A 24,809-nucleotide genomic window follows, 5' to 3' on the forward strand; every position below is an offset into this window, starting at 1 on the left:
TGCATTCCTAGTTTATACCCATTACTAGAGGTGCACCGAAATGGAAATTTCAGAACCGAAACGAAACCGAAATAAAAAAAAATGTCCAGCCGATACCGAAAATGACTTCTCCCCGTCTTCTGGTAAAATGCAGCGCTCCGCTCATTAGATTAGATTAGATTCCCCCACATTAGGTCGGGAGTTCCCCCGCAATAGTAGGCGGCTCCCCCGCAATAGTAGGCGGCTCCCCCGCAATAGTAGGCGGCTCCCCCGCAATAGTAGGCGGCTCCCCCGCAATAGTAGGCGGCTCCCCCGCAATAGTAGGCGGCTCCCCCGCAATAGTAGGCGGCTCCCCCGCAATAGTAGGCGGCTCCCCCGCAATAGTAGGCGGCTCCCCCCCAACAATATCAGGCGGCTCCCCCCCAACAATATCAGGCGGCTCCCCCCCAACAATATCAGGCGGCTCCCCCCCAACAATATCAGGCGGCTCCCCCCCAACAATATCAGGCGGCTCCCCCCCAACAATATCAGGCGGCTCCCCCCCAACAATATCAGGCGGCTCCCCCCCAACAATATCAGGCGGCTCCCCCCCAACAATATCAGGCGGCTCCCCCCCAACAATATCAGGCGGCTCCCCCCCAACAATATCAGGCGGCTCCCCCCCAACAATATCAGGCGGCTCCCCCCCAACAATATCAGGCGGCTCCCCCCCAACAATATCAGGCGGCTCCCCCCCAACAATATCAGGCGGCTCCCCCCCAACAATATCAGGCGGCTCCCCCCCAACAATATCAGGCGGCTCCCCCCCAACAATATCAGGCGGCTCCCCCCCAACAATATCAGGCGGCTCCCCCCCAACAATATCAGGCGGCTCCCCCCCAACAATATCAGGCGGCTCCCCCCCAACAATATCAGGCGGCTCCCCCCCAACAATATCAGGCGGCTCCCCCCCAACAATATCAGGCGGCTCCCCCCCAACAATATCAGGCGGCTCCCCCCCAACAATATCAGGCGGCTCCCCCCCAACAATATCAGGCGGCTCCCCCCCAACAATATCAGGCGGCTCCCCCCCAACAATATCAGGCGGCTCCCCCCCAACAATATCAGGCGGCTCCCCCCCAACAATATCAGGCGGCTCCCCCCCAACAATATCAGGCGGCTCCCCCCCAACAATATCAGGCGGCTCCCCCCCAACAATATCAGGCGGCTTCCCCCCCAACAATATCAGGCGGCTTCCCCCCCCAACAATATCAGGCGGCTTCCCCCCCCAACAATATCAGGCGGCTTCCCCCCCAACAATATCAGGCGGCTTCCCCCCCAACAATATCAGGCGGCTTCCCCCCACCCCACAGACATACAGCTTCCAGCCATATACAGTGTATGGCTGGAGGCTGTATGTCTGTACTGCTGCCCCCACAGTGTTCCGGTCACCGCTCCTCCAGCCCGGGGTCACATCTAGTGCTATGGCCTATGGACCATAGCAGTAGGTGCCGGGACTGGGGGAGCGGTGACCGGAACACTGAACAAGATGACGCGGTCACTTACCAGGCCCCGGACTGCGTGCGTTCTCCTGCGACGATCCTGCGGTCCTCCTGCGTTTCTATGGTTGTACGCACGGGACGTCAGTGACGTCCCGTGCATACAACCATAGAGGCGGAGAAGCGAAGGACCGAAGGAGGATCGCAGGAAGAAGCCGGGGAATGGTGAGTGACCGGCGGACATCCTTATGTCCCGAAAAGATTTTTCGGGACACAGGGATGTCCGGGATAGGATTAGGAATACTTATTTTTATGGGCCCGGGCCGGCTCCCGTGTGTGGCTGCAGGCGGGGGCTGGCCAGAGTATATAAAAACTAATACTGTATGCTAAAAACCAGGGGGCCTCCAGCTGTTGTGAAACTACAACTCCCAGCATGCCCGGACAGACTTTACCGGTCCGGGCATGCTGGGAGTTGTAGTTTCAAAACAGCTGGAGGCCCCCTGGTTTTTAGCATACAGTATTAGTTTTTATATGCTTTGGCCGGCCCCCGCCTGCAGCCACACACGGGAGCCGGTCCGGGCACATAAAAATAAGTATTCATATCCCGGAGAGCGCGACAACCCCCCCCCCCCCCCCCTCCCAGATGTTGCGGCCGGCCCCCCCTGCACCGCCCACGAGCGCCTCTGCCACTGGCAGTGTTTGCAACTTGTGCTGTGGGCGGGCAGGGGAGGTGGTCATTATCGGCAAATTTTTTTGTTGTTTCGGCATTTTGCCGAAATAGCTATTTTCGGCCGATATGTATCGGCCGCCTATATATCGGTGCATCCCTTCCCATTACCCAAATAATTGTACTGATTTAGCAAAGGTAAGCGTTTAACGTCTTGAGAAACGCGAATAAACAATGATTTCTGTTAAATTTGTTAATTAAGTGGAAATGATGCATTATTCTAATAGCATATTGATGTTTCCTTTACAGCTTCTTAGTGAAAAACAAGAGAAATCTCCTTTAATTGAGTCATCAACTACAGAGAACAACCAGTCACTAAAATCACTGAAAAAGTATGTATTTTTAGAAATGATGGTCTGTAGAGAAGTCTGGATTCATAGCTTTAAACCCATTACCAATTTTTTATTTTTTTTAAACTGTTCAGAAGGCTGTCAAGTGCAATATTGTAGTGTTTCCCCCAAAAAATTGCTGTGTATCACCACAGCAGGGCCATATTCTATTAAATGCCTTTTTATGGACTTCGTGCTATGCACTTCAGTACTAATGGCAGCAAGTGATAGATCTTTGACATATTACTACATTTCTTGAACTCACTGTCTTCTTTTGGAGGGTTTCTTCATATCAGCTGTTCTGGCAGCAGTGCCAGGCTCCATCTCATAGGACACTCTAGAGCATCAGCACACAGAAAAGACAAGCATTGTAAGTCAGGGTAGTCTTATAACTGATAATCATTGGGGGACACTCCTACTATATCACTGCTCTCCTGGTCTTTTAACTAAGGCAAAAGTGGCCCCTTCATCAGCACACTGTAGATATGGGGAGATAGGGGAAGGGACTTGAGAGTTGCCAGGAGGGATTTAGACAGGTGATGTAATTCTGTAGTTCACAGCAAGTCCAAACAGGACTGGTTACTTCCTGTTGAACATGAAAGCATGTCATTTACTGGTGGTCACATGACCCAGACGTAAGCTGGGATTAAATTGCTTCTTTGAACATTTTATTGCAGTGAAGTTAAGGTGGATTTTAGTGCCTTCACTGGAAGACAATGGAGTTTAGTAACCATTTTATTACTTCACTATCTCCAGACCTCTAGCTGAATGCATTTAGAAGGAAACATAATAGTTATAATTGTCTAATAAATATTCAAAACTACAATTTTTTTTTTTATAAAGCAAAGAAACTTTAATAATTGAACATGAGAAGACCATTGCAAGCATTGAATCACTGGAGCAAGAAAAGGTGGATGAAGAAGATGACAGAAAAAAAGATGAATCCAGTTGTTCCAGTGAGGAAGAAGAGGAGGAGGACTCTGAATCTGAAGCAGAAACTGGTAAATTAATATGAACTTACAATGTACTTACAAATATGTGTGTGTGTGTGTGTATGTATGTATATATATATATATATCTATATATATATATATCTATATATATATATATATATATCTATATATATATATATATATCTATATATATATATCTATCTATATATATATATCTATCTATCTATCTATCTATCTATATATATATATATATATATATATATATATATATATATCTATATATATATATATATATCTATATATAATATATATCTATCTATCTCCAAAGAATAAGTTGGCCAGCTCAATTGATTCCAAACTATTGTATATACCTGGCTTTCAGGTGCAGGCTGCTGGGCTAAATATACAGTAACAGGAGAATACAGCAGCACACTGCTAGCACAAAGATATAGATAAAACATGAGTATATAGATAGAACATGGAAAGCTATACAGCTGTAATGCAATAAATGAAAATATGAAATGAGGTATATGAGGTACTTAGCTTGCAAATTTGTCGGCCAAATAGCTTGGACCGTCCCACCACGGTAAGGTGACCTCATTCTGGGACGGACCCTACACTGTGAATATGCCTCTGTGTGAATAGATCAGCAGGCATTGCAAAATCTGAAACATCCAAGGCACCTTATATACACCTAATAGAGGTGGGTGGGGTGCTATATATGACCAATTTTGGGTAGTAAATATAGATATATATGTAAGATTACCTGTCATCAATCGAAAGCAATTGCTAGTTTGCATAGTTTGTATTACTAAACAATTTTGACTATAGAATTGTTGATGTTCTTTGATTTCTTGTCTTAAAGCCCCCTGATCAAAACACGACCAGAAGAAACCATCATGGTTTATGATGTCTTTGCTGGAAGAATTGTCCTGCATTCTTCTTTGTTCTTGCTTGCATACTGAGCATAACTGCTGACAGAGGCTTTAAATGGGTAGTCTGGCAAAAAACAACTTATAAGAGTCTGATCGCAGGGGGTCCGGCAGACCGCCTCTCAGAGGAGCGTGTTCTAAAGAAGGCATGTATTCTGTTAATTTCTATTGGAGTGCTGTACTCGGGCATATCAAGCGCTCCCATAGAAATAGAGTGCATGCCATCTGTAGATAGCTGGGGCCTTTTCAGGAGATAGCAGGTAGTCCCAGCTTTCTTACCCACCGCGATCAGACACTTATCCCCTATCCTGTGGGTCGGGAGTTTGTTGTTTTTCACAGCACTACCCCTTTAACAGGTTATCCATTGGCAATTTTAAACATAGATTTATCATACTGCATTTAGGATTTGCAAGCTTTGCAGTCATGAAATTATACTCGGCTGCAGGTACAGTTTTGTCAGCATTGAAAATTATCAGTTTGAAGATATTCTAGGGGGATTTAAAAGGTTGTTCCATGATTGACTGATGGACTATCAATAGCTGATCGATGGGATGCCAACACTGCACCCCCACGAGTAAGCTGTTTGGAGCCACAGTGCTAATATGTACATAGTGAATCGAACCAGAATACTTATACTTAGGGATGTCCTGATACCGATACTGGTATCGGTATCGGGGCCGATACTAGCTATTTGCATGGTATCGGGGACTCTTTTAATGTCCCCAATACCTGCTGCCACTCTGCTGCCCCGTTCTTCTGTCCTCTGGGCCCTCTATGCTCCTCCATAGGACAACATGATGCGGCCCGGAGGACAGAAGAACGGGACAGTGGAGCGGCAGCACTCGACAGAGGTGGCGATCTGCCTGCAAGGAGGGGGGCTTCTACTAATGTCTACCGGGGGGCCCCTGCTGCCTACAAGGGGGGCTGCTGCTAATGTCTGCAAGGGGATACTACCTACTATTAAAGACAATCTTACAGCAGAGTCACCTGCACTAACTTGAATTTATAGATAGATAGTGCAGGTGACCCGGTTTCTGCCGCTGCTCACCATGTGGTCATCGGTCTCACCGCCAATGCAAATTCCCTGTTCTGCCCAATGTTCTGCCCAATGGCTCATACTACAGCAGCTGCCTCCATTGTACACAACAAGAACCCACATATCATACAGTAAACAGCGCCAGAAACCGCATCACCCTGCTGTCAGATTCCCTTTAAAATAGAAGTACTCGTACTTGGTATCGGCAAGTACTAGAATTAAAGTATTGGTACTCGGTCTTAAAAAAATACTATCGGGGCATCCTTACTTATACTCCATATATTTATATGATGATCATGATAAATTACAGCAGCTCCTCTTCCATCCGCTACTTCTGGCTCCATTGACTGTACATCTGGGTGTTGTGGCCCTGCCAAATAGCTAATTGGTGGAGGTGCTGGATGTCGACTCCTCACAGACTGTGATCAATGGCCTTTCATCAAAGCCACTTTAAGCCTGTAACATTAGACGTTCTCCCCATATGTGACTAGCATATTGGGCACTCTTTCTTTTAATATTTTGGTTTATTCCACATGAGCTTTACTGGCCTAAAATGAAGGTCATTTAAATTATTTTAACATAAAAATTCCTTTCCGTTTAAATCAAGTTTTAAGTTTTTGTTTATTCATTTCACAGTTTATTATAATTCCTAAAACTGCAGTGCTTTTCTCTTTGAAAACGGCATGTTAAATTCCAGCATACCTGATGATGCTGTTTTCACATGGTGACAATTCAGATCTGTGGGATCAACCAAAACTTTACATTTTGTTAATTTAGAAATGTTTTTGTTTCCAACAAAGTGTAGTTTCTGTTGTCAAACATTTTGCTAGTTTTTATGGGATGACATTTTGTTGGATTACTTATCCATAATAAACCATAGTAAGTGTTGGGATTGTACCATAGTAAGTGATGTATTGTATTGCCATTAGGTTTTGGATAATAAATCTTGACTGCTCTTTGACCTTTACACTTGCAGATAAAACCAAACCATCTGCAAATACTACAAACAACAAATCTCAAATGACCAATGTACCTGCCCCTGCTTCAACTGTTCCATCTGGGCAAGTTACACCTACATCACCTATAAAGAAGGTACAGTATCTTTTTACATTGGTATACATTGGTTTTCAACAGATTTTTTATGGACTTTCTAAAAGTATAAGTTTTTATTACTTTACCGTCTTGTTAATTTACATACCACTTCTACATAAAGTAAATAATCGTTCAATGACAATTCGGCTTGGTCCAAGAAAATTTGCTCCAATTCTATAATTTTAAGCAAAGTGGAAACTGTAATTGTTAAATAAAATTAAAAAAGAATTTGTCACAAGGGGGCACCTTAATCATTTGGAATTAGTCTCTTGACTTGGGTTACTTTAAAGGCAGCCATACGCCTTAGTTAGCTGTTGTATAAATTCTTATTCACCCTCATGACCACCCCTATACACTCTTGACCCATTTTGTGTGTGTTCTGAATGGGAAAAGGGGAATAACACTGCCAAAATCAGTAGGTTTGGTAGTGTTAACTCTGTGTATGGGCACATTAATTCTGATCTAGTGTTTAAAATCCTTTTGACAACTAAAATGCAAACATCCTGCCTTCTTATGTCACTGATGTAAGCTGCCGATCATTAAAACATCTGAGACATGCGTAGAATCTAAAGTCCAACCCTTTATAAAAGTTAAGTATGATAAAAGTCTTTTGTAGACTAGGCACAGAAAACCGTTAGCGTTTTTGTAGAAAGTTTTTTAGGCCAAATGCCACATACTTTGCATCGGAATGGAATAGAGCATACCAACTACTTTCAGTCTGGTTGCATAGTAATGCACTGCATTTCAACAGCATGTGAATGTTGAGCGGTAGTTAGTTGCTGTCTAGTCTTTGGCTAGGGCTACATGACAAACTTTTTGCATTTCTTGCATGTTGTGGCTGCTTGCAACAGTATGAGTTTGGATTTGCTTGGATGACTAAAGTGGCATCAGATTTGTTCATGGAGGGCACTTGAGTCCCTGTACTGTAAAACGATAGGAAAATGGAATCCACAGTTGCATTGATATCAGTGACTTTCATCCCTTTTAACTTTAGTCTTGCTAAAACCAAGTTCTGTCTCTCATTTGCTTTTTGCTAAGTTTTTTTTAGCCTTTACGTATCATATTTCATCAATGGATTATTTTTTTCCTCTTGTAGTGCTGTAGATAGAGATATGCAGAAAAACTAATTCATTCCATATAGAATATGGACAATTCGTTTTTTTTATTGCTAATATTTTTAGTGTTCTCGTCCTTAATAGGACATATGAAACTAGGTTGTCTATATGATAACCTCTTTAATCCCTTAAGCACCAGGCCAAAAAAAAAGGATGCAGTACTGATGGAAAAATATGTATTTAACGAAATTTATATATTTTTTTTATAACTAAATTTTAATACATTTTTAATAAAGTGTGTGTGTTTCACTTTTTTTTCTATTTTTTAGGTAGTAAGACTACTCCCAGCATAGAACAGACTGTTCCATGCTGGGAGTAGTAGTACCTGTTCTAATAGACCTATCGTCCCGGGTGTCAGTCGTGACACCTGATGCGATCGTCCATAATATAGCAGAGATGTGGAGCGGCTCTATACAGCGCTCGCATCTCTGCTGTGTACTCCGGCCAGTGATGTGAAAAGAACATCACACATTCATATTTTCTTCCCAAAGTGATGATTGGTCGGATGGTTGCAGCCAATCACAGCTCTGAGGGAAATATGAATGATGTTCTATTCACATCACTGGCCGGAGTATAGTGCAGAGATGCGGAGCGCAGGAGAAAGCATCTCTGCAATAGAAAGGACGATCACAGCGGATGTCAGTAGGGATACCTGCTGTGATCTGTTCTTACCTTCAGGTACTACTACTCCCAACATGGAGCGCACACTGCTCCATGCTGGGAGCTGTAGTATCTGCATTAATGGACAGATCGCAGCGAGTGTAACTTCTGACATCCGCTGTGATCTGTCTATTGCAGGTACTACAGCTCCCAGCATGGAGCAGAGTGTGCTCCATGTTGGGCACAGTAGTACCTACAGTTAAGGACAGATCACCGCAGGTATCACTCCTGACACCCGCTGTGAACCTCCTGTATAATGTATAGATGCGGCCGGCCGCCCTTCTATGGTCCCCTGCACTGACTTATATATACACACATTCCTATTTCCCACAGAGCGCTGTGATTGGCTTGAACCATCTGGCCAATCACAGCTCTCTTTGGGAAATATGAATAGGTGCATATATACTGCAGTGCAGGGGACCATAGAAGAGCGGCCGGCCACATCTATACATTATACAGGAGGATCCCAACGTGCGATCTGTCTATTAGTACAGGTACTACTACTCCCATCATGGAACAGTGTGTTCCATGCTAGAAGTAGTACTACTACCTAAAAAAAAAAAAAAAATTAAGAAAAAAAGTGAAAAACATACACACACTATTATTGTCGGCTACATTTTTAGGTGCCTGCCCGCCCACATAAATTGATCCCTGTTTAAAAAGCAATAAAAATGTTGTTATAGAAAAGATACATTTAGTTAGAGACAATTTTTTCCTTCGATACTGTATCTTTTTTTTTTTCTCCTTTTTTTTTTTATGGTACCCTACAAAATTTTATTAAAGGTATCTCCATCAATTTTTTGGATCGCCAAAGTCCAAAAGAGAATAAAAACCACCGGCAAAAACACCAAAGTTAAATCTCACATCGTTTTTCCTGGCGTTTTTTCACTCCCATAGACTTCTATGGGAGAAAAACGCCACAATTTTGACAAAAAAATTCACCAGTGGCTCAACATGCTGTGATTCTGGAAAGCTGCCAAGGAGCTGAAATACGCCAGAAGGATTAAAATAACTCCAAAATGAAAAACGCCAAGTGGAATAAGAATTTTGCGATTTCTCGTTGATTTACAGCAAACATCTGGCCGCAGCGTTCTTTGGCCAAAAAAACGCCATGTGGCAGAATTGGCATTTTTCCCCCCAAAAAACAAAACATGTAGAAACGTAGCCTAAGGGCTTGTTTTGCGTCACCAATTGTACTTTGTAAATTTAGGGGGCTTCCATTTTTACGCAGTGCACTTTTCAGTAAAAGGGACACCTTATCTTTATTCTGTAGGTCCATACAGTTACAAGGATACCCAATTTACGTAGGTGGTTATATATTTTACTACTTTAAAATAAATGTATAACTACGTGCACCAAAATTAGTATGCTTAGTCATGTTCTTACCCCTCTAACTTAATTTTTTTTTGGCATACGTGGCTGTTCGAGGGCTCATTTTTTTTGTGCCGTAATCTATAGATTTTATCGGGACCATTTTTGTTTTGATGGGACTTTTTGATTGCTTTTTATTTTTATTTTTTATGGTATATGAAGTCATTCAAACTTTTATTAGGGAAGGGATTAATTCACATTTTTACACTTTTTTTTTTTTTTTATTGCTTTAACAGGCAATCTTTTGATTGCATACACTGCTTATTTCTTTGCTTTGGCTCAGCATTGATCAGTGTTATCGGTGCTCTGCTGCTCTAGTCTGTCATGGCTTGCCAGAGCTTCAGAGCATTGAACAGAAAGCGAGAAGGCCAGTAAGGGCCCTCCTACCGTTCACTTAGCTGATCGCGACCCGCGATTTTGCCGCGGATGTCCTGATCAGCTCTGCTAAGCTGACCAGCACCTTAATCCCAGCATTTAATCGCAGTGTCTAGAGTGTTAATGTCTGGCTTCAGCCTGATCAGCGATGTCGGGCATTAACTGTGGGTCCTGGCTGCTCATAGCATCCGTGAGCACGCTTCAAACCCTGGTAATGGGACCAGGGCTTACAGGTATTCCCTCGACCCTTAATTACCAGGATGCCAGGGCGTACCCATACGCCCTGCGTCCTGAACGGGTTAAGGACTACAGTGCCCTTGGATTACACCTTTATTGGTAGTGACTGATAACAGACAATTGGTTGCTTTAAACATCTGCTCAGTCTCCCAATTTATCAGTTGGTTCTGTAATTTTAAGCAAATCTCAAACTTGTCAATTGTGTATCCTTACAGTGAGTCACAAGGCCTTTCATACATTAAGAAAGCCAAAGTGGTGTGAGCGAACTGGCTTTTTTGTAATGTAGTTGCCATTACTATGAAAACAGGAACTTTCACCAGTTAGCTGTTCAGCATTGCACAAGAAGACCTGGGTTTATATATTGTGGTTTGACTTTTGGTGGTCAGACTTTTTTGAATTGTGAAGAGTTAATGCTTGATTGTAGACGCAGCCACCCAACTCCTCAGTTCATTATTTTGCTTACACTTACACATACAAAGCCTCGGGCATCCACCTCAGTCGATATATATGTCAGAAATATAAAATAGTTACAGTTTTCATTTTCTCATGCTATGCTTTCCTTCTCATTCTGTCTTGCTCAACTTGGGTTTAGTATGATTTCATTGCACCATTCATGCCAGTGGTGGATTCCGCACAACCTAATTCATGGAGACAGTGCTTGCGCAAAACTGGCATTGTCCTTGTGCCAAGTAAAGGTGACAAATCTCTGGTGAGGAAATAGTGTGCGCATTTCGCTGTGGTTACAGGCTGTACTTTAATCAGATTTACATCACTGTGCATGGTCTTCAACTTACAATAGTTAATCTTGTATCTGCATTAAATGCTCAATTCAATGACTTGTCTAACTTTCAAAGTGAATCTGTTTATTTGGTTTCAACATTGGGTATTTTTCATTTTTATTACTATTAACAAGTTTTCTGTGTGCTTTTTTTTTTTGTAGTGATATTTTAACCCTGTTGAGATTTACACTTTGGTTATTTAATCAAAAGTTCCACCATGACTGACACACAATCCTTCTGTCGTTTAGACTCAACCTGCATAACTTGATCAGATGCCTTTGCAAATTTTATCAATGATTGCTTTGGTGTTGGGATTTTTATTGAGAAATAATATGCATGTGAAAGTAAACCATGGTTTTTATGTTTATACTTTACAGTTCCCTACTCCTGCAACTAAAATTTCTCCTAAAGAAGAAGAAAGGAAGGATGAATCTCCAGCCTCCTGGCGCCTAGGACTGCGCAAGACAGGAAGTTATGGTGCATTATCTGAGATTACTGCATCCAAAGAAGGTCAAAAAGAGAGGGACTTCACTGGTGTCATGCGTTCAGCTTCAAGCCCTAGACTTTCCTCTACCCTAGACAATAAAGAAAAGGTAAAGCTTAGTGGAGTGCAGAACTTCAGAAAAAATGCATTTGTAAGCTGCTTATGAAATATCCTTTTGACATATAGTTTCTACATCTTGTCACTGTGTGTGTCAAGCAGGCTTTACACATTTGTAAGATGAATCTGCTGACTATCTCATGGTGTATGTTGGCCTCCTGACTTAGAAATCAGAGAATTGGATTTCAACTGCCCATGCTGATCCTGCTACTGGGCCAATCTCAACAAGTGGTGCTAGGGATCTGTCCATTTGCGGGCTTTCTCCCCGTGGCTACCGCCCTCCAGATGGAGCAGCATCTTCCCTCCTGGACTTCCCTTCTTTCTAACTTGTGGCTGCAAACAGTGCAGATCCTTCCTGGTGCTCTGGCTCTTTAGCATTTTGTATGGGAACCACAGCACACTAGCTGTAACTTATCTCAATCACCAAGGTGCAGTCAAGCGGTCATGTAGGAGGCAGCCAGGATTTTGTCATGGGCAAAGGCCCATGTTCAAGCTCCGTCTGCAGTGCACATCTCGGGGTTCAATAATTGGATTAAACAGAAGGTAGACACAGCAGTTGGTACAGTTACAAACAAATTATAGCATCCACACACTGGATTAAAAGAACATATTGGACGCAGGTGCCAGATAGGTCAGACAAAGCACCAATACAGGTGTGAAACTGCTGTAACCTCACCTGTGCGGTATGGCAACTGTGTCGTAACCCAGTATCTTTGATGTTTGCTAACCGCTAATAAAGATACGTTTCTTAGAATTCCCAGTAAGTGCCTCCCAAATATCTTTTTTGATCAATTAATAGTTGGATTGCCGACTTCATAAGCAGAGAGTGACTCAATACCAAGTAATAGTCTCTCCATCAAGAAGTCTTCCACTTGGTCTGCACACGATGGAGGTCCCCAGAGATGGACCTGATGGTGTCCAGGCTCAACTGGAAGACAATGAATGGCGCACATGCCGACCAACTGCTCCATTAAGAAGGGAGAGTCTGGACTATGCTCTACAGATAGCAGGATGTTCCAGAGGTTGGACCACCTATCAGACCCTTATCTAAGGGTTCATCGAATAAAGGGGTATTTCTCAGGCGCTCTTCATTGGGGGGGGGGGGGGGGGGACACAGATACTGATGGGTATATGCTCTAGCCAATAGGAGGTGCTGACACTAGGAAAAAAGTCGGCTCCTCCCTGGTAGGATATACCCGCCCACTGGAAGTGAGATAATCAGTTTTAGCTAGTGTCAGTATGGGGCAAGACACATGTCTGGGAGCTCCCCAGACCTGGTCTTTTTATTATTTTCTAGTAAAGTTTTTTTTCTCCCTTTTGTTTCCCATTTTCAGATGGGGGTTTAGGAGCATGGCGCTACCTCTCCCACCATATGCGACAAAGGGGCACGGAACAGGAGTATGGGCGGTCAACCCCTTATTGACAGCGCCTGGAGGTTGTACCCTGGGTCCGGGTCCCCCACTTGCCCCTGTCTGGCCTGCTATGATGGCTTGGCATGATGCTGCGTGGCCATAAGCTGGCTGAAGCAGTCTAGGCTTGAAGATGGAGTCCGGGGGTGAGTATGTACAACCTCCCAAATCCCCCCCCCCCCCCCCTCCCTTCCTTCCTTCCCAGTGTGTGGTTCTTGAGTGTTCAGGTAACCAACCCACTGCCAAGGTGGGGTTCCATGCAGGTGAACCCATGTCTTCCAGGGGCCCTATACAATGCACCCTGTGGTAGTTCGCAGGGTCCCCTGCCCTACTGGTCCCTCTCCACATGCCTGCTGCTCTCACGGCTGACGGCTGATAGCCCACTTTCAGTGTGGGGTACTGAGTGCAGGGACTTGGTGTGCCTTGGTCCCTATGCCACTTAGACTGTCTGCATGGTTTTCTCATCCACCAGGTCTCCTCCCATGTCTACCGCTCCACAGCTGAAGTCCAGTGACCCACTTTGAATGTGTGGTCCCGAAACAGTGATTCCGTAGTTCATTGGACCTTATAACCTTAAGTCGAACTGTCTGCATGGTCTCCTGCACCACATGCATCCTTCATCTCTTGTGTCTGCGACAGCAGTCTTGGGGGTACGCCCTTAGAAGATAGTATGGGAGTCTCCTGCAGGTTCAGTTGGCCTTCGCAGAATCAGCAGCAATCTCTGTGCTCCTTTCATTGGGCATGGGTATGGCATACCATTAGGTGCTACGCCTATTTTTCCCTGCTGCCGAACATTTGCCATGGTTGTTTTTTTCGTGGCTGTGGCTTGGTGTCTATTTTCGTGCGGTAGCCATCTCGGTGTCCCTATATATACTACGGACGCTCTGCATGTCACGTCTAATGCCCTCCTTCCGGTGAGTGTACCTCAGGCCTTCCTATGGTCTTATTTCCACAGGTCTCCTGTGGTTCTCCACCTCTGTTCTGCCATGGGGTGACTCGTTCTGTTCAGGCAACGACCCCCCTGTACCTCCTGGTTTCCCTGGGCAGGTTGCCTTAGTTGCTATGGCATTTGGCCCCTCTTTTTTTTTTTTCTCTGCAGAGTTGAGGGTTTCGCCCTAATGGGGTGTACTTCCCAAGGCTGTATGTTGAGTCTGCTGCTTACTTGCATTCGTACTCTCGTCCTTGTACCTTTACTCAGCACCAGTGTCCAGGGGTCGGACAGGGCTCTTGGTTGGTTGTGGGGGGAGCTGGCTTGGCTCCGCCCCCTTCCCCCCTCTCCTGCCGGTGGGAATCGGGGGTCGTTGCATCCCCTCTCCTGCAGCGCAGGTACGAGGGGTCTGGAGGAGTTTTTTTTTTTTTTTTTTCCCCTCAATGGCTCCTCCTGCTCCTCGAGACAGTTTATTTAAAAATAAATAAATAAATACAGCAAAGATACTACAACGCCCTTTTGTTGTAATATGTATCTCAACTCTTGGTTTGATTCTTACCAAGGAGCTCCCTCTGGTGGCAACTTTCTGTACTTCATACCTGAAGTCTCTTCATGATCAGACGTGGCGGGTCCTTACCAAGGACACATGATCCCTTGGAGATATTCTGGGATACATTAAAAATGACTTTCCCTTACAGACTGTTGCCACGTAAAGTCTGCCACACCCCTGGCTATTTGCCTATCCCTCTCTACACGGGTCGAGTTCCAATGGAGTGCCTCAACTGGCCATTGCCTTTCTAGCGCAAGCTGGGGACCCCTTTGGAGGTCTGTACCTTACGGTAGGTCACCTGCAAAGTACCGTACTCACCGTAAAATCTTTCTCGTAGCCTTCATTGGGGGAAACCGCACCCACCCATTTCTTCCTTTCTTGTCCGGATAATTTTTTCAGGTTCTTGGGTTTTTATCCGGCTTCTCCTACTACAGGGACGTGGAAATCCTATCGCCCGACGCCCGGGACAAGTAGTTTTGGGCGCCGGGCAGGTGACTTTTTTAAATAGATTTAGCCCTGTATCGGGCTAGCAGGGACAGACAGACTTCCCCCTTATTTTTCTTTAATGCCGGTGTGAGGTGCAGCAGCCGATGAAAGTCTGCACCTCACACCGGCGCTCAGGGTGTATGGAGGGGGCAGTGGCGGCCCCCAGCTGGTTTCAGTAGCCGGGGCCCGCTGCTCAGAGCCCCCAGCCGGTGTGAGGGGATCTCAGGAGCGAGGGCAGAGCCCGACATCGCACGTCTGTAGCCGGAGATGATTAAGCCACGCCCCCTCCCGGAGGATGGAGAGCGCAGCTCTGCATAATACAAGACGGGGAGAATGAGGACGTACACAGCTCCTCCCTCCCCCATACACAGCCTCTCCCTTCCCCCTGCTCTGTCTACACAGGGCCTATTTTATCAGGGGGAGGTTTCAAGTATTCACGGGGGAAAATACAGAGCGGGGAGAGGACGTGTGTGAGGAGACTGCACGGGCTGGGGATTTCACCTCACACAGGCTCAGGTGAGAAGGCAGAGCATGCAGACGGCAGGAAGAGTGGTTGTATATGTATGTAATGTATGATTAGGGGGGTGTATCAGCGGCGGGTGTATGTATGATGTGTGCATATGTATGATGTCTGTGTATATGTGATGTCTGTGTGTGTATGAGGTCTGTGTATATATGATGGGTGTATGAGGTCTGTGTATATATGATGGGTGTATGAGGTCTGTGTATATATGATGGGCGTGTGAGGTTTGTGTATGTATGATGGGCGTGTGAGGTTTGTGTATGTATGATGGGCGTGTGAGGTCTGTGTATGTATGATGGGTGTGTGAGGTCTGTGTGTGTGTGTGAGGTCTGTGTGTGTGTGAGGTCTGTGTATGTGTGAGGTCTGTGTATGTATGATGGGTGTGTGAGGTCTGTGTATGTGTGAGGTCTGTGTATGTGTGAGGTCTGTGTATGTGTGAGGTCTGTGTATGTATGATGGGCGTGTGAGGTCTGTGTATGTATGATGGGTGTGTGTGAGGTCTGTGTGTGTGAGGTCTGTGTGTGTGAGGTCTGTGTGTGTGTGAGGTCTGTGTGTGTGTGAGGTCTGTGTGTGTGTGAGGTCTGTGTGTGTGAGGTCTGTGTGTGTGTGAGGTCTGTGTGTGTGTGAGGTCTGTGTGTGTGTGAGGTCTGTGTGTGTGTGTGAGGTCTGTGTGTGTGTGTGAGGTCTGTGTGTGTGTGTGAGGTCTGTGTGTGTGTGTGAGGTCTGTGTGTGTGTGTGAGGTCTGTGTGTGTGTGTGAGGTCTGTGTGTGTGTGTGAGAGGTCTGTGTGTGTGTGAGGTCTGTGTGTGTGTGAGGTGTGTGTGAGGTCTGTGTGTGTGTGAGGTCTGTGTGTGTGTGAGGTCTGTGTGTGTGTGAGGTCTGTGTGTGTGTGAGGTCTGTGTGTGTGTGAGGTCTGTGTGTGTGTGAGGTCTGTGTGTGTGTGAGGTCTGTGTGTGTGTGAGGTCTGTGTGTGTGTGAGGTCTGTGTGTGTGTGAGGTCTGTGTGTGTGTGAGGTCTGTGTGTGTGTGAGGTCTGTGTGTGTGTGAGGTCTGTGTGTGTGTGAGGTCTGTGTGTGTGTGAGGTCTGTGTGTGTGTGAGGTCTGTGTGTGTGTGAGGTCTGTGTGTGTGTGAGGTCTGTGTGTGTGTGAGGTCTGTGTGTGTGTGAGGTCTGTGTGTGTGTGAGGTCTGTGTGTGTGTGAGGTCTGTGTGTGTGTGAGGTCTGTGTGTGTGTGAGGTCTGTGTGTGTGTGAGGTCTGTGTGTGTGTGAGGTCTGTGTGTGTGTGAGGTCTGTGTGTGTGTGAGGTCTGTGTGTGTGTGAGGTCTGTGTGTGTGTGAGGTCTGTGTGTGTGTGAGGTCTGTGTGTGTGTGAGGTCTGTGTGTGTGTGAGGTCTGTGTGTGTGTGAGGTCTGTGTGTGTGTGAGGTCTGTGTGTGTGTGAGGTCTGTGTGTGTGTGAGGTCTGTGTGTGTGTGAGGTCTGTGTGTGTGTGAGGTCTGTGTGTGTGTGAGGTCTGTGTGTGTGTGAGGTCTGTGTGTGTGTGAGGTCTGTGTGTGTGTGAGGTCTGTGTGTGTGTGAGGTCTGTGTGTGTGTGAGGTCTGTGTGTGTGTGAGGTCTGTGTGTGTGTGAGGTCTGTGTGTGTGTGAGGTCTGTGTGTGTGTGAGGTCTGTGTGTGTGTGAGGTCTGTGTGTGTGTGAGGTCTGTGTGTGTGTGAGGTCTGTGTGTGTGTGAGGTCTGTGTGTGTGTGAGGTCTGTGTGTGTGTGAGGTCTGTGTGTGTGTGAGGTCTGTGTGTGTGTGAGGTCTGTGTGTGTGTGAGGTCTGTGTGTGTGTGAGGTCTGTGTGTGTGTGAGGTCTGTGTGTGTGTGAGGTCTGTGTGTGTGTGAGGTCTGTGTGTGTGTGAGGTCTGTGTGTGTGTGAGGTCTGTGTGTGTGTGAGGTCTGTGTGTGTGTGAGGTCTGTGGGTGTGTGAGGTCTGTGGGTGTGTGAGGTCTGTGGGTGTGTGAGGTCTGTGGGTGTGTGAGGTCTGTGGGTGTGTGAGGTCTGTGGGTGTGTGAGGTCTGTGGGTGTGTGAGGTCTGTGGGTGTGTGAGGTCTGTGGGTGTGTGAGGTCTGTGGGTGTGTGAGGTCTGTGGGTGTGTGAGGTCTGTGGGTGTGTGAGGTCTGTGGGTGTGTGAGGTCTGTGGGTGTGTGAGGTCTGTGGGTGTGTGAGGTCTGGGTGTGTATGATGGGTGTGTGAGGTCTGGGTGTGTATGATGGGTGTGTGAGGTCTGGGTGTGTATGATGGGTGTGTGAGGTCTGGGTGTGTATGATGGGTGTGTGAGGTCTGGGTGTGTATGATGGGTGTGTGAGGTCTGTGTGTGTATGATGGGTGTGTGAGGTCTGTGTGTGTATGATGGGTGTGTGAGGTCTGTGTGTGTATGATGGGTGTGTGAGGTCTGTGTGTGTATGATGGGTGTGTGAGGTCTGTGTGTGTATGATGGGTGTGTGAGGTCTGTGTGTGTATGATGGGTGTGTGAGGTCTGTGTGTGTATGATGGGTGTGTGAGGTCTGTGTGTGTATGATGGGTGTGTGAGGTCTGTGTGTGTATGATGGGTGTGTGAGGTCTGTGTGTGTATGATGGGTGTATGGCGGATGTGTGTATGGTGTATGTGTGATATAGGGGGCAGTGGCAGGTGTATGTATGATGTGTGCATATGTATGCTGTATATTTATGATGTGAGTGTATGTGTATAGATGTGTGTATGGTATATGTATGATGTATGTATGTAATGTATAATATAAGGGGCAGTGGCCCGGTGTATGTGTGTATATATGTATGTATGTTTTGTACAGGGGCGACCTGACAAGTGCTGCTGCCAGTTGTGCTATCTAATTTTAGTTATTTTCAGTGGCTTCTGGCCACCCGCACTAAATTGCACCCCCAGAATCCCGCCCCCTACATACTCACCCGCCGACCAAGAGCCCCACGGATGGACGCAAACACGCCCAAACCAAAACTACAACTCCCAGCATGTTGCATCATAACCTAAACTGTAGAACTATAAAGTGCAACATGCTGGGAGTTATAGTTTTGGTTCGGGTCAGCTGCAAAGCCATAGGCTGCATCAGGGCATGCTGGGTGTTGTAGTTACTAACTGCAATTCCAATGTATTCCTTGACACATCATATGGCTCTGCAGCTGACAAGAACCAAAACTACAACTCCCAGCATGTTACACAATAACCTTAACTGTACAACTATTCAGTGCAACGTGCTGCAACACCCACACAACCATAGACTGTATCAGGGTATGCTGGTAGTTGTAGTTATCTAGTAACTAAATGCAACTTCCAGCATTTTCTGACACCTAAATTAGAGTACCGTATTTATCGGCGTATAACACGCATTTTTTAGGCTAAAATTTTCAGCCTAAAGTCTACCTGCGTGTTATACGCCAATAAGCCGCTGCAGTTCAATGATTTAAAGCGGGCGCTTTAAATCAATGAACTGCAGCGGCTTTTGCAGGGGCAGAGAAGCCGGCAGCGGTGGTAGTCGTAAAACACGACAGTCGTATAACACGCATTTTTTAGGCTAAAATTTTCAGCCTAAAGTCTACCTGCGTGTTATACGCCAATAAGCCGCTGCAGTTCAATGATTTAAAGCGGGCGCTTTAAATCAATGAACTGCAGCGGCTTTTGCAGGAGCAGAGACTACCACCGCTGCCGGCTTCTCTGCCCCTGCCTGTCCTGGGGTCCCTGCTGCCGCCGCTTCTCTCCCCTGTTATCAGTGCCGCTGCTCCTTCTCTCCCCCTGTCTATTGGTGCCGCTGCCCCTACCCCATTGCCGGCGCCGATAGCCAGGGGGAGAGAAGCGGCGCCGGCAGCGGTGCCGACAGACAGGGGGAGAGAAGGGGCAGAGGCACCCTATGCCGGCGCCGCTGCCCCATTGCCTCCCCCATCCCCGGTTGTATAATTGCCTGTTGCCGGGGTCGGATCCGCGCTGCTTCAGGCCTCTGGTGTGGCGTCCCCTGCGTCGTTATGTGCTGCACGGCGCGGCTCAATGACTAGTGACGTCACTGCGTCTCGCAGCGCATAGCAACGACGCAGGGGACGCACACCGGAGGCCTGAAGCAGCACAGACCCGACCCCGGCAACAGGTAATTATACAACCGGGGATGGGGGAGGCAACGGGGAAGCGGCGCCGGCAATGGGTGCCGCTGCCCCCTCTCTCCCCCTGTCTGTCGGTGCCGGCAATGGGGCAGCGACAGGGGGAGAGAAGATGCGGTAGCAGGGCTCTAGACCCCAGGAAAGACAGGGGGAGAGAAGCAGGCAGCGACTGCCTCTCTCCCCCTGCCTTTCCTGGGGGCTTCTGCGGGGTCAGAAACAGTGCATTGGGGTATACGCATGCACACACACGCACCCTCATTTTACCAAGGATATTTGGGTAAAAAACTTTTTTTTTACCCAAATATCCTTGGTAAAATGAGGGTGCGTGTTATAGGCCGGTGCGTGGATAAATACGGTAAATAAAATGCATCACCTAAACTGGAGGTGCAGAACACCCCCCAGTAACACTGCGTTGTTCAGTGGTTTCCAATCAAAAGTCTCCATATAGAAGTCCCTATGAAGACTGAAAAATTTTGATTAAAATATTTTAAGAAGTGCATATATATATATATGAATAAGCCCCTTTCCTAATAAAAGTTCCAATAAAAACTACAGATCACGGCACACAAGATTACCCTCATCCCAGTATATGGAAAAATTGGCGTTATGGAGGTCAGATGGGGGGGGGGGGGCAATTTTCTGGGCTTGCCTCGGGTGTAAAAGGAGCTAGCTACAGCTCTCCTGCCACTAATAGTCTGACATGCTGCGATCGCCGTGGCCGCTATTAAACCATTAGATCACCGCTGTTGAAGTTGACAGCAGTGTCTAAAGGGATCTTATATCCATCCCTGGTGGTCTAGTGGGGGGGGGGGATCGTACTATTTTGGTTGAAATTATTTTATCTACCAGGACAAGTGGATTTTCTTGAGGGACAAGTAGATTGTGTTCCGCTTTAGTCCCTTGGACAAGTAGTTTCTTTTTCAAATTTCCACACCCCTGTACTACTTTGTGACAAAACTGATTATCTCACTTCCAGTGGGTGGGTATATCCTGCCAGGGAGGAGTAGACTTTTTCTTCTAGTGGCAAGAGCATATACCCATCAGTATTGCCGTCCCCCAATGAAGTCTTTTACGGGGAGTGCAAACAGATCTCCTTTTCAGCCCTTTAAACATTTCCTCTAGCCACAGGACTTGGAAAATGTATAGGATGTGTAAGATGTTGCTGTGTATGTAAAATCTCAGGGGGAGATTTATCAAAACTTGTCCAGAGGAAAAGCTGCTGAGTTGCCCATAGCAACCAATCAGATCGCTGCTTTCATTTTTTAAAAGGCCTCTGAAAAATGAAAGTGATCTGATTGGTTGCTATGGGCAACTCAGCAACTTTCCCTCTGGACAGGTTTTGATAAATCTCCCCCTCAGTGTTTTGGGTTATATTCTAGGGGGAATGAGGATGCTGTGGCACATGTAGTGAAGCAGTTATTCCCATGAACAGACCTGTTTTGTTTTTCTTTTTCCTTTTGTTGAAGGATTTATAAGAAGCGCCAAGAGTTTGATAATGTTTAATATATATATATATATATATATATATATATATATATATATATATATATTTATATATACATAGTATTATATTAATATTTATTTATATTTTTTACTTTCTAAATAGGAGAAAGATTCTAGAGGGACCAGGCTAGCATATGTGGCTCCAACAATACCAAGGCGGCTTGCTAGCACTTCTGACATAGAAGAAAAAGAGAACAGGTAACTTATATCAATTATTTATCATGTAACTTTGAGCAATATTTCTTTATCTGTGCAGATGCTATAAATGCCTGATGGATCAAGTCTCAACTGATAGGTAGAATGGGGGATCTTGAGGGGAATGTCCAAACATATCCTTGTCCAGGTTTGACATCAAACAAGTAGAGGCATAAAAGCTCATGGTGCTCAAGTTGACGAGGCAGCGAGTAGTGTGAACAGGTACCTTTAATCTGTGTATGATACTCACTGGACTTTTACCTTGCCAACCTGACCACTCAGCATGCAGTTACGTCTCCATTTTAATGTACATAGAAATCTCTTTACTCTCTGCAGTATGATACGACGTTAGTCTATGAGCTTAGAAAACTTGACCACTTATTTAAACAAACCAAAAATGAAAGGGACCCTAATACTTTAGGTGATTTACCAGACAGTCAAGATCTATTATATCTCTGTTGTCACCTTACTCATGACTTAGGTCAGTGGTCGGCAAGCTGCGGCTCGCGAGCCACATGCGGCTCTTCACGCACTTTAATGCGGCTCTTGCAGTGCGGTTGGGCAGTGGCGGCCGCCCATGCACACTGGTAACATACAAGGGCCTGATACTAGTATCAGGCCCTTGTATGCAGAGCAGCAGCGGCCGCATAGTGCTGACCACTGCTGTATACTAAAAACCAGGGTGCCTCCAGCTGTTGTGAAACTACAACTCCCAGCATGCCTGGACCGGCAAAGGCTGTCCAGGCATGCTGGTAGTTGTAGTTTCACAACAGCTGGAGGCCCCCTGGTTTTTAGTATACAGTATTAGTTTTTACCTGCTCTGGCCGGCCCCCCGCCTGCAGCCGCACACAGGAGCCGGCCCAGGCAGATAATCATAGGTATTCCTATGCCGGACATCCCTGTGTCCCGAAAAATCTTTTCGGGACTTAAGGATGTCCGCCGGTCACTTACCATTCCCTGCCCGCCGCGCGTCCTCCTCCGGTCCTTCGCCTCTCTATGGTTGTACGCACGGGACCAAAGTGACGTCCCGTGCGTACAACCATAGAGGCGCAGGAGGACCGGAGGAAGATGCGCGCTGGCCGGAGCCTGGTAAGTGGCCGGCAGCGTGTCATCTTCAGTGTTCCGGTCACCGCTCCTCCGGTCCCGGCACCTACTGCTATGGTCCATAGGCCATAGCAGTAGATGGTGACCCCCCGGCCGGAGGAACAGTGACCGGAACACTGTGTGGGGCAGTATACAGACATACAGCCTCCAGCCATACGCTGTATATTGCTTGAAGCTGTATGTCTGTGTGTGTGTGTGTGGGGGGGGGGGGGGGGGGAAGCTGCCTACCATTGTGGGGGAACTATACTGCCAACTATTGGGGGGGGGGGGGGGGAGTTGCCTACCATTGTGGGGGGGGGGGGGAGTTGCCTACCATTGTGGGGGGGGGGGGGGGAGTTGCCTACCATTGTGGGGGGGGGGGGGGGGGGAGTTGCCTACCATTGTGGGGGGGGGGGGGGAGTTGCCTACCATTGTGGGGGGGGGGGGGGGGGGGGGGAGTTGCCTACCATTGTGGGGGGGGGGGGGGGAGTTGCCTACCATTGTGGGGGCACTATATAGTGCCTACCATTGTGGGGGCACTATATAGTGCCTACCATTGTGGGGGCACTATATAGTGCCTACCATTGTGGGGGGGGGGGGGGGGGGGGAGTTGCCTACCATTGTGGGGGGGGGGGGGGGAGTTGCCTACCATTGTGGGGGCACTATATAGTGCCTACCATTGTGGGGGCACTATATAGTGCCTACCATTGTGGGGGCACTATATAGTGCCTACCATTGTGGGGGCACTATATAGTGCCTACCATTGTGGGGGCACTATATAGTGCCTACCATTGTGGGGGCACTATATAGTGCCTACCATTGTGGGGGCACTATATAGTGCCTACCATTGTGGGGGCACTATATAGTGCCTACCATTGTGGGGGCACTATATAGTGCCTACCATTGTGGGGGCACTATATAGTGCCTACCATTGTGGGGGCACTATATAGTGCCTACCATTGTGGGGGCACTATATAGTGCCTACCATTGTGGGGGCACTATATAGTGCCTACCATTGTGGGGGGGGGGGAGCTGCCTACTGTTGTGGAGGAACTTCCTAATATTGCGTGGGGGGCGGGGGGAAGCTGCCAACTATTGTGGGGGAGCTGCCAACTATTGTGGGGGAGCTGCCAACTATTGTGGGGGAGCTGCCAACTATTGTGGGGGAGCTGCCAACTATTGTGGGGGAGCTGCCAACTATTGTGGGGGAGCTGCCAACTATTGTGGGGGAGCTGCCAACTATTGTGGGGGAGCTGCCAACTATTGTGGGGGAGCTGCCAACTATTGTGGGGGAGCTGCCAACTATTGTGGGGGAGCTGCCAACTATTGTGGGGGAGCTGCCAACTATTGTGGGGGAGCTGCCAACTATTGTGGGGGAGCTGCCAACTATTGTGGGGGAGCTGCCAACTATTGTGGGGGAGCTGCCAACTATTGTGGGGGAGCTGCCAACTATTGTGGGGGAGCTGCCAACTATTGTGGGGGAGCTGCCAACTATTGTGGGGGGGAACTATGCTGCCTACCTAATGTGGGGGGGGAACTATGCTGCCTACCTAATGTGGGGGGGAACTATGCTGCCTACCTAATGTGGGGGGGAACTATGCTGCCTACCTAATGTGGGGGGGGAACTATGCTGCCTACCTAATGTGGGGGGGGGGACTATGCTGCCTACCTAATGTGGGGGGGGGGACTATGCTGCCTACCTAATGTGGGGGGGGGGGACTATGCTGCCTACCTAATGTGGGGGGGGGGGGGGACTATGCTGCCTACCTAATGTGGGGGGGGGACTATGCTGCCTACCTAATGTGGGGGGGGACTATGCTGCCTACCTAATGTGGGGGGGACGACTACAAGGTACCATACATGACGGTAGGAGGGGGTAGTCTTATATGCCGGCATATACGGTATATGTGAGGGGCACATGTCAGGGGGGGCATCAAATTGTAAGGGGCACATGACATGGGGTATTATATATAAGGGGCACATGTCAGGGGGCATTATGTGAGGGCACATGTCAGGGGGGCATTATATTGTGAGGGGCACAGGACATGGGGTATTATAAGGGGCACATGTCGGGGGAATTATATATGAGGGGCACATGGCAGGGGGGCATTATATGTGGGGGCAAATGACAGGACCCCCCCCCGTCATGTGCCCCCACATATAATAAAAACTTATTGAAACTAAAAACAGTGTACCATCCTATGTATTTTTGGTTTTAAAAATGTGGCTCTCGAAATAAATTTCAATTGTGGTTTTGGCAAGATTTGGCTCAGTTGAAAAAAAAGGTTGCCCACCACTGACTTATGTAAAGAATCTGCATGACCCATCTTT

At 47.1% G+C, this 24,809-nt stretch overlaps 1 protein-coding gene across 3 annotated transcripts in view; it reads left to right on the forward strand.

Annotated features, from left to right (window-relative positions):
• The window catches only part of PPP1R12A (protein phosphatase 1 regulatory subunit 12A), a 163,824-nt gene that overhangs the window by 72,642 nt on the left and 66,373 nt on the right, over positions 1-24,809 (forward strand). For all 3 annotated transcript variants that reach the window (XM_056574041.1, XM_056574042.1, XM_056574040.1), the window contains exons 7-11: positions 2,434-2,516; positions 3,357-3,514; positions 6,411-6,526; positions 11,441-11,656; positions 21,304-21,398. In XM_056574041.1, the coding sequence (XP_056430016.1) occupies positions 2,434-2,516; positions 3,357-3,514; positions 6,411-6,526; positions 11,441-11,656; positions 21,304-21,398 (668 nt within the window). The remainder of the gene's footprint in view (positions 1-2,433; positions 2,517-3,356; positions 3,515-6,410; positions 6,527-11,440; positions 11,657-21,303; positions 21,399-24,809) is intronic.

Source organism: Hyla sarda, chromosome 4 (genome assembly GCF_029499605.1).
Source record: "Hyla sarda isolate aHylSar1 chromosome 4, aHylSar1.hap1, whole genome shotgun sequence".
Classification (NCBI taxonomy): domain Eukaryota; kingdom Metazoa; phylum Chordata; class Amphibia; order Anura; family Hylidae; genus Hyla; species Hyla sarda.